At 38.6% G+C, this 10,204-nt stretch overlaps 1 protein-coding gene across 1 annotated transcript in view; it reads left to right on the top strand.

Moving 5' to 3' along the window:
- Positions 1-2,400: 2,400 nt before the first annotated feature.
- The window catches only part of LOC136557078 (V-type proton ATPase subunit S1-like), a 56,666-nt gene continuing 48,862 nt past the window's right edge, over positions 2,401-10,204 (top strand). The window contains exons 1-3 of the mRNA XM_066550648.1: positions 2,401-2,567; positions 8,760-8,886; positions 8,989-9,057. Of these exons, the coding sequence (XP_066406745.1) occupies positions 2,455-2,567; positions 8,760-8,886; positions 8,989-9,057 (309 nt within the window). The 5' untranslated portion in view covers positions 2,401-2,454. The remainder of the gene's footprint in view (positions 2,568-8,759; positions 8,887-8,988; positions 9,058-10,204) is intronic.

The raw sequence follows: 10,204 nt of genomic DNA, 5'->3' as shown, positions 1-10,204 counted from the left end.
AATAGTTAAAAAATTGTGCTGGAAGTACAGTCAGTCAGATGCTTGACTAATATTTGGAACATGCTTTTCCACAAAATAAGTGTCTTGTAACTGTCATCCTTCAAATCAGTGTCCAAAAACCCACTATTTTTAGGAGTGAAGAAAAAGGAGAAAATATATGCAGATATATTTGTGAGCTAAATTTACTTAGTGAAGCAAATTAAAATCCCACTCAATAGGCTCTTCTCGTTTCTTTTTTTCAAAGCTTTTTTCACTTCAGCTGTTCCCAAACTGTGGTTTGTGGCGAAATATTAAAAAGGAAAAGTCAGTTTGTTTTCAGTTAAAAGTTTGTTCATAAGAGATATGGTAATCTGAGAGAAAACACTCTGGTTATGTTTCAAGAAGATTTAAGACTGTTTCTGTAAGGCAGAATACAGAGTATACCCCCCAACTGTGCATCTCACTGGTGTGTGTTCCAAGCACTGAGCAGTGAAGAGAGGGCAAAGCTCAGGATGTGACGGAACCTGGGTGGAGTCCTGTGGTTTGTGTTGCCACGGCCATGGGGAAGAACGGGAAGTGAGGGTAGAAACCATGTGGCTGTGTTCCACTTGTTGCCCAGAAATGTTTTGTACAAACCAAGTGCACCTCCTGCCAGCAAATATTCCATACAATGCAACTTCACAGAGTGAAGGTTTGACCACAGTCCTGCCAACAGTGCTTTGCACAGCAATGGTTAATAAAGTCTAAAGTGTACCTCAATTTTGTACTTCAGTGGGGGATGAGAATTTGACACAAAATTTTAAGGAACAGATTGACAGGCTTGTCTTTCTCACCCTCCACAAAAAGGATCCCTTTTGATGAGTCTTGGGTCGTCAGTTATGCTGAGTATTGACACAGGAAATTAAACTTGTGATTGCAGTCATATTGTTAATGCAATATATTCTGCAGCAGCTGCTTTTGTCACCAGCAATCCCAAAGAAGCTACATTCAATAAACCATGGATTTGTGAACCCAGCTGGCTCTTCTGAATGTGATCAGACCTGCAGACTATTTGTGCATCTGGTGTAGGACTTAGGGTGATGTTTTTGTAACTGTGTGAATTGGTTAGTGTGCCAAATATTGTCCTTCTGCAAAATTGAGTTTTGTTGGAAATTCTGCAATTCCTTTATTCTGTCTAGGTGCTTCTGTTTCTACCTCTGTCTTTGAGGTCTGGTTTACTGTCTTACCTGTACAGACCCTTAAACAGACAAACACACACACTGGCTTGTTAAAGGGAACAGATGGGATTTCTAATATATCTCTGAGGTTGAGAGGAAAAAGTACAGTAAAAATCTGTATTATGTAAAGATAACATGGAGAAGAAAAGGAACATGACAATGTTTTATTGCTACCCTTATTTTTTTTCTGAGAAATCAGATTTCAGATTGAGTTGATGAACAAATTGCCTTATATTAGGAAACCACACTCTTAACAATATACTGTGATTCAAGACAAGTAGATTTAACTGATCTGGCTACATGTGCTCAGATTTAGTCATGCATATCTTCTGACCTCTCTTTCTGTCATCTTGTACAGTTTTCACTGTGCTTCCTTATTTTTCCCTTAATACAACTCATTTTAACATAGCTCATAACTTCTTTTGTGTATGATCTCTAACATCTTGTTCTGATGGTGAGGAGGCATTTGTGCCCAGAGCCAAACATGTGCCCAGGCTGTGCTGCCTAATGTAGTCACGAGGTGTAGAAACTGCTCAGTGTTTGGCAGCCACAAAAAAGCGTCCCAGAGCAATTTGCTTCCAGGCATGAAGGAATTCTCTAAGACTATTTTGTTCTCACATGAGTCATGCAAAATACTGAAGTCCTGTCACATTCTGGAGTGATTATAATTTGCCCTGACTTAAAATATTTTTGATTTCAGGGGCAGCATTGCTCCGTGCAAAAGATAGCTTAACAATTCTGTGTTTCAGTGGCTCTGAACATGCCATTTTCTCTCTCTTCCTTCTTGCTGGAATCTGCAGTTTGTTGCAGATTTCAAACCTGTCAACACCCGAGTGTGTGACGCCAGATCTCAATATATGTGAAAAAACTAAGCTGAGGGACATGATAATATGTAGCAGGGAAAGAAGATAGAAGTTCTGCAGAATATATTTTGTGCAGTACAGAAAACTTTTCTGTAAACTCCATTTTGAAGTTACATAAGTGTTATCAGCCTGCATAGGACAGGAGTTTGGACTTCATGACTTTCCCTTGCACTTCAAGGTTAGAGGAAACTGACACTGCAGAGCGTTTTACGAGCTGTTTGAATCACAAACGTGAAAGTATTAAAAATAGGAGTAACTCCCAAGTTCAGGCGAAGGAAGTTGGTGTTCTGAAGTCCCCCTGCTGTCGGGGAGCAGCGTCAGCCCGAGCGGGAAGTGCGGCTGTGCGCAGAGCCGGGCTCTGCGTGTGCCGGGCTCTCCGTGTGCAGCCCGGAGCCATGGCACGGCTGTGCCCCGCTGCCCCAGCCCTGCTCCTGGGCTCCCTTGCCCTGCTGCTCCACGCGTCCCTGGCCGTGCATCACGTGCCGATGCTGCTTTGGTCAACTCGGAGGTAAGAGATCGAGTCGAAGTGTATCCCTGCTTGTGCTGCTGCTCTGTGTGGGTCTGCGCAGAGTGTAGTGTGCCACCGAATATGGTAAATCAGCTCTGGGCAGTAAATTAACCAATAAACAAATTTGCACCTCGGCCATCAAACAAGTCAACAGGTGATTTTACCCATTTTTATTTATAATTTTTGTGTTCTAAGCTAAGCAAGAAGTAAATTAATACTGTAAACTAATCTGAAGTAGATGTGCTTAATTCACCCTAAAGCATCTTTGAACTCTACTGTTAGAGATGTTATGGCTTAAATCCACAATATAAGGCAGTGGCACATAAAGGAGCTGACCAAAAAATCTGTTGTAGTTTTTTAATCCTTAGATTTCCTAACTTCTGAACCCTGACTTTTCACTTTAAATACAAGTTCTTAAGTACCTTGCTGTATGTATATGCATCAGATGTTAGAAACAACTGCAGTCTTGACAGATCCAGAGACATGGAATTCAGGGGTTTGCATATAACTTATAAAAACAGACTCTGAAGCTGTTTTGAAAGAACCAGGAATAGGCCTCTTTCTTTCCAACCAGGAATTTTATTAATGATCACTTTAAGGATTTGTACTATTATGGGGATTTCCAGAAATATGGCAGGTTGGGCAATGCAGTAGTTTCAGGTGGATACTGAATAGGTAAAGTTGTCAGAAAAATTCATTACCACGTATTAACCACCTTTGCCATATGTTTACTCATCTTTTATGGATTTCCAAAACCTGAAACTCTGCATATGGAAATCTGCATGTTTTGAAAAAGTTTGATTTTATAGCTTTCACTTTTTTTTCTCCCCCTAAAAGAAAAAAAAAATGTTTCAACATCAAGGCAATTTTATATTCAAAATACATAGTGATTCACCACTATATAAGACAGGACTCATATGAGTGTATTACCCCTGTGTAATACCCCTGTATTTAAAAGCAAAGTAAATGTTGGAAAGCACTGTTCTTAGGTTAAAAGTGATTCTAAGCATCTAAGAAAAGATCACTGCTTCCTTTGTCCTACTTCCTGGTTTATATAAAAAACATACCTGCTGTATATATAAACAAGATCTTATCACTTAATCCCATGTGGTCATAAAAGCAAACTTTCCATCAAGATGCAATTAGCAGCTTGTTCTACTGCAGATTTTTCTGGTTTATACAAATCCAGAGCAGAAAATCAGGATACTGGACTGGGTAAACAGTTTCATGTCTCCAGGAATACAACATTTTGTGGAGGAAGTGTTCCTCCAACCATGATACTTGCATTTTGAAAGGTAAAGCTCTTGTAGGGCCAAAATTAGTTCTGGTGAAGGTCTATGAAGCAACTGAAAAGAAGTTTTTCGTTATTTTATAAAACAAAGTAACACTAACGACAACTTCCTCTTGCTAACCCCTACGTCTGTGCTTTGCATTTGGTACTTCCCAGTGATGTGAGGTTTGCAGTGTGTCATCCACAGGCCTATGAAATTTGGAAATTACTATTAAGAGTCTTAGGAAAGTTAACTGGAGAATTGCAGTAATTATGGATATCTGTGGATATCTATTCACTCTGTAGGAACATGTCCCACCAGTATAAAAGTTCAGCGATTCATTAATCAACAGAAGTTGTGATTCAGTGATCTATTCCATCATCCTTTCCCAGGTTATCTGTTAGGATTTCATATTGAATAATTGAAGGATACTACATTTTGTTCTAATTTAGAACTAACCAGTGTTTGCCAAGCTGTGTCTCAGGACAGCTGTATCAGAGAATGTAACAGTCTCTTTTATGCATTATTACTATACTGTATTCATGCTATTAAAGATTATGTTAGATGCCAGACAGAGGTGAAACCCACAGCTGACAAACACAGGCAGTGCACAAAGCAATAAGAAGTATGATACCAGTTCTCACAGAGAAATTAGTAAATCAAATACCTCTTTCCTCTAGAAAGTAAAATGCAGATCCCTACTTGGAGAAAAGTTTTTTTTAAAAAAGCAACATTCTATCTCAATTCAAATATGGACTAACTCAGTACGTCACACTGTCCTGTTTTTCACAAAAGAATATATCACTGGATGTTCTTCAAATAACTTTGGTGTGGAAAATTTGACCTTTATTTTAAATCAGCCTGTAAACTAATATTCCCTGGTTGGGTTTTTGAAGCAGGGGAGGTTGAAAGGCTCTTCTTCCATATGATACACAAAAAAAAATTGATTTAGCCATTTTCAACTAATGTTCAGAAGAATTTCTTTTCCTCCACAGATAAAGAGAAGGAGTTTGAGCAAATAAATTCATTAAAATTAGCTTTTGTAATTGCCCCCTCATGTGTTTGTTTTAGGAATGATTTTTCCCTACAGTCTTTTAAAATACATTACTTCCTTTTTTTATGCTATGCTTATATAGGGAAGATAAACTTTTTCTGACAAACCCAGTTTATAAATGACTTTGAGAAGGTCTTAATGCAAATTAGTACATTTGCACTGTTTCCTAAACTACAGGGGCTTTACTGATAAATCTACTGAAAGAAGGTGTAATATAGAAAGGAAAATTTTTTTTAGCTATAATTTTATTGGATGCCTATGGAGACACTGTGTGCCAGCATGAAAGCTATTTTACTTCTCCTGAGCAGGGGAAAACGTGATTTCTTACATGGTAATCACAAGGTGTCTGATAGAGACAGCTGACAAGAATAACTTGTAGGAAAGAGTTCTGAAGCCAGCCACAAAGCAAAACTGTAATCATGAGTTAGAGTGCTAGAAGCCTTGTTGTCTTCCCATCTGCCCTTCTGGTGGGTCCAGATACAGGAAATCTTGAAATTTTTGCTTCCATCAACCCAATTGCTCAAATTCCAGAAAGAATACTGTTCAGGAAGGAGCATAATGTTGTCATGTCAGAGCAGTAAGGTATAAAAAAGGAGCAAAATACCAAGCTAAACTTGCTTTCCTCACTTTCTTTAGGGCACTGTTTGACTGTTGGAGGAAAGAAAGAGCAGTTGAGTTAAAAAAGCTTCCTTAGGGTTCCTTAAAGCTGTGTGCTCCTGCACACATCCATTAGCAGAGATGTTTGTCATTTGGAGCCCCGCTGGTGCCGTGGCAGGCAGCCCACTTGGCTCGTGGGTGGCTGCAGGAGGCTGTGTGTCTCTGGGCACAAGAGTTTGTGTGAGCAGTCCACAAGAGCAATCAATATGTGTGTTGGCCTGCTGCTGGTTCCACACCAGCATCCATCACTGAGCTGAGCAGCTCAGTGGGATGAGCTGCTTGGCTGTGTTCAGGGAAGCTCATCCTCGCTGTATCCAGGAGCCCCTGGCACTCACAGATCTCCCTTTCACCCTGCAGCTCCCAGTAAAGCATCCACTAAAACATCCTGACCAGGCAAGGCAGCTGGTGGGGGCTGGGGCACAAGTCTTGTGAGGAGTGGCTGTGGGACCTGGGGGTGTTTAGCCTGGAGAAAATGGGGTGAGGGGAGACCTTACTGCTCTCTACAACTCTCCAAAAGGAGGCTGTAGCCAGGCGCGGGGTTGGTCTCTTCTCGCAACTAGGAAAACATTGGATAAAAGGAAAACATTGGATAAAAGGAAATGGCCTCAAGTTGCACCAGGGGAAGTTTGGGTTGGATATTAGGAAAAAATTCTTCACTGCAAGTGTGGTTAGGCATTGGAACAGGGAAGTGGTTGAGTCAGCTGGAAATGTTCTAAAAACAGGTGGATGTGGATGTTGCACTTAGGCACATGGCTTAGTGGCGGACAAGGCAGTGCTGGATTGACAGTTGGACTTGATTTTAGAGGTCTTTTCCAGCCTAAATGTTCCTGTGGTTCTCTTTCCTGTCTGAACCAGGCTGAGAATGTTGTAGCACCAAGCAACAACTCCCTCAGTGAAGGATGTAGCCTTCCCTACTGCCATGCATAGTGCTCAGCACACTGTTAAAAAACAGAAAAATAAATGTATGCATAATGTTGTGAATACAAGTATTAGGCAAACGCTGCATTTTAAAAGAATTACTAATCAACTGATGTAGATTTTTTTTTTTGATGATGAAGTTACTAAAGTTGACTGCTTGAAAGTTAAAAAGTGTCACAAAAGGTGTTTTCAAGGTTAGATAGCTAACAAGAACTGCTTCAAGGAACAGGGAATTTCTTAGAAGCAAGTATGTTTTAAAAGAGGATCATTAAACTTCTGAGGTTTTGAGTTCACAGCAAAAGCCTTTATCATTGTGCTGCTGCAGATAATTTCGTTTTGTTTCATGTGCTTTTGTTACTTTTTAGTCGTAATTGCAAGTCCCCAAAGCTCTCAAAAGCTTTATTTTTCTAAGATTAGGTATGAAATAGATTTATTTAGGTTTTTTTTAAATAAATATACCAAGGTATTCAGTGTAATTTTCTTTCACACAAGCCATTTTTTTATCATCTTTTAATTTGTTCTATCTGCTTTTTCTTTAATATCATTAGTATTTTGATGTGGCCATGCAAGGCACAAAGTCAGTATCAAAGTCAGTTCCTGAAGAGTCATTCAGAATCTTTGTGACTTTCTGTGTTTTCAAATATATTCATAGAAAAGATTATACTAATTTTTTTTTAAATTGTGAGGTGTGTCTTCTCTGAAAAGTTGAGGCATGCCCGTTGCAATTTCTCAGTTGTTTATGTTTATAAACATAAGTTAATGTGGATTTCCAAGCACAAATTAACAAAGCGAAGATACTGAGTAAAACTAAAAAAAAATCAGATAATCTGAACCAACAAAAAAACATTTCCTTCATCTCAGCAAGATTTATTTCTAAAGCTTGTAAAATGACGGGCAAAAATTCTACTAGAATTTAATTTTCACATTTCCAGCACATTGTCCTGAAGGAGTCTTCCACATACAGAATTTTCTCTCATGCTTTCCCAAACCCCAGAGTCCAAAGTGAGGTGGGATCACCTGGTGCTGCAGGACTGTGCTGGTTTGACCTCTGCCATGGGTGCAGTTTGACACTTTTGATTCACTTTCAGCAATCTTCTTTGGAATTCTAGGGAGGACATGGAGTGCAATTTAGATTTTCTTATCCAAAAAATCACATTGAACCCCACATATGTGTTCATTAACCCTGCTCTGCCTCCATCTTAAAGGACTGCAAAGGTTGTTCTTGTTCATAAAAGCTTGCTGTGCAATGGTCATTTGCAAATTGCTTTGGGTTAGAAAATTTAACTTTTATCTCAACTTGATCAAATTACAATCAATAATAAATGATGTTAGAGCACACAACAATTGCCTACATTTGACTCATTGTAATTAGAACCAGTTGGAGTGTCATCAATTGCTAAAACCTGTTTTCTCAGGTTGCAATTGATGTGTACCTGGGCAAAGATGGAAGATTATGCATCAAGTTCAGTTTGTTTTTCCAAAGACAATTTTCTTTAGTCAAAACACCTAGGATAAAAATGTTCATGAAAAGTTTCATTCCTACAGACCCATGTTGCATACTGTTAAAATCCCAATGAGATGCTGAAAGAATAATGCCACCTCTTGTTTTGCCTGTTTCCTGTAGCAGCAGAACTAAATAGATGAGTTATTTCTCTGTCCACTCCTCATAGGTTGGTAAAGGAGTTGTAGGCTGGGTGCTTTGAGTCATTCCATTCAGAAGAGCTCCTGCTGCTGGAAAAATGGCTTTTCTGAGTGGCTTCTGTAGAATGTTTCCTTCATCATGAAAACCTTAGCAGAGAACCTGTGTACAATGGCTCTGTAAGACACTTCTACTAACAAAAGTTCTATTGACAAAAAACTAGTTTAAGACAACCTGTGATTTAGTCTGCGTTGTACTCCTCCTGACCTCCATCTATCAGCACTGCAAAGTGTTTTGGGAGCTGGGATGCCATCTGGGAATTCTCTCTGAATGTTTTCAATATATTCATTGCACTTAGTAAGTAACTTTTTATGGAAAGATGCAACTCTGCTGTTGTACACAAACAAAGAAATAGAGAGAGACATTACCCCTATTCATTCCTACTGTAATACAGTCAATTTGATGCAGGCATAAACGAGCAAATTCTTTTTCTCTTGAGTAGAATGAAAGTAAACTGAACTGCAAAGTTGATCTTAAACATGATGATTTCATTACCTGCAAGATGATGATTTCATTACCTGCTGCTGCATATTTAAAGAAAGGTATCATCATTGGCAGAAAATTCTACAGAAAAAGGAATTATTCCTTTGTAGATCACAGTGGAATCCAGACATTGCAGTGCATGAAGGAAAAGTTGTCTCAGAACAGGAGCTGACAGCACTCTTGCAACCTCTTCTTGCCCAGAACTCCAGAAATCTCATCTTGTTCCTGCAAGATAGGGTATGTAAACCATTTTTTTTTCTCACCAGTTCTGAGCACAAGTCTGTACCTAAATGAGATGCCATGGCTTCTTCTCACCAACCTACTCTCTTTGTTTTTCAGCTTAGCATAGATGACTTCACATACTTCAGTGAATCCTATGGCAACAAGAATCCGTTTCAAAATGTTCAGGCAAGCATTTATCTCATTTATTTCTTTATGTGCAGTATTTAAAAAGAAAAAGAAAGATGAAAGAAAGATGCATAGAGAAAATAACTTGGAAAAGGGCACTGAGTTGCAGAAGTTTTCCTGTTTAAATTATTGAGATTATTCCAGTTTAAGCAGATGTGTTAAAGGAAATAAACTGAGTTTGCAGATACATGCTTTGTAGGTATTATATTTTTAGAGACTGAGTTTTCACAAGTCATCATAACTGACAAAATTGTTCTTAAATATGCTGCAATTTTCTATTGTAAAAAACAATATAAACTTCCAGACCAACACCTCAAAATTCGGTTTTGAAGCCACAGGAAGAAAAGAACTTAAAGGAACCAATAACTTTTTTTTGTATTTTCAGAATTGAATATCTCTTTTGTTTTTACAGAAATTGAAGCTCATTCTGGGAATTAACTCTTTTATATTTGTATGAAGTTAATATATCACTAGATGTTATTTGCCTAATCTTCATGAAAAAAAATAATGCTAGCTGATTAACTTGAAATAAACTCTAGGCACAGAGTTTAAGATGGAATCATTCTGAATCAGTCAACAGCTTCAAGTTTTGTCCTTACTGAGAAGTTTTACAGATTTGTGTAGAACATCTATGGTTGTACTTACATGACAGTTTATTGAAATGTAATTAGACAAAATGTTCACTTGTGGAAGTCATAAAGACATTCCTGGAGGCAGTGCAGGATGAACAGAGCTATTAGTAATGTAAATGGCATCAGAGCACACAAGGAAATGTAAATTCCCAAGCACCACACAGCAAGCACTATGTGTAATTAAATACATAAATATTCACATAATACCTGTCTCTACATCTTAGAACCTCATGTCTTCCTTCTATAAGTGGAACTGGAGATATTAATCTCCTTGTCATATAACAGCATTTTAACACTGCTGCTGGAAGAGAAACAATTATTCAGAGTATCTACATGGGTTTTCTGAGGAATGAATGGGAGTGATAATAATCATCTGTACTGGGAGGATCAGTGGCTGTGCCCGCAGGCAGATGTGCTGGTTCTTCTCTGCTATGTTTTACTTTCTCAGGGTTTAACATCTCTGCAAGGCTGTGTCCAGAGGAAATTTTTGTTGCTGCCTGACTACAAAACGGGTT

Source organism: Molothrus aeneus, chromosome 5 (genome assembly GCF_037042795.1).
Source record: "Molothrus aeneus isolate 106 chromosome 5, BPBGC_Maene_1.0, whole genome shotgun sequence".
Lineage (NCBI taxonomy): Eukaryota > Metazoa > Chordata > Aves > Passeriformes > Icteridae > Molothrus > Molothrus aeneus.
The sequence above is the reverse complement of the archived record's forward strand: the minus strand, read 5'-3'. Positions and strand labels throughout refer to the sequence as shown.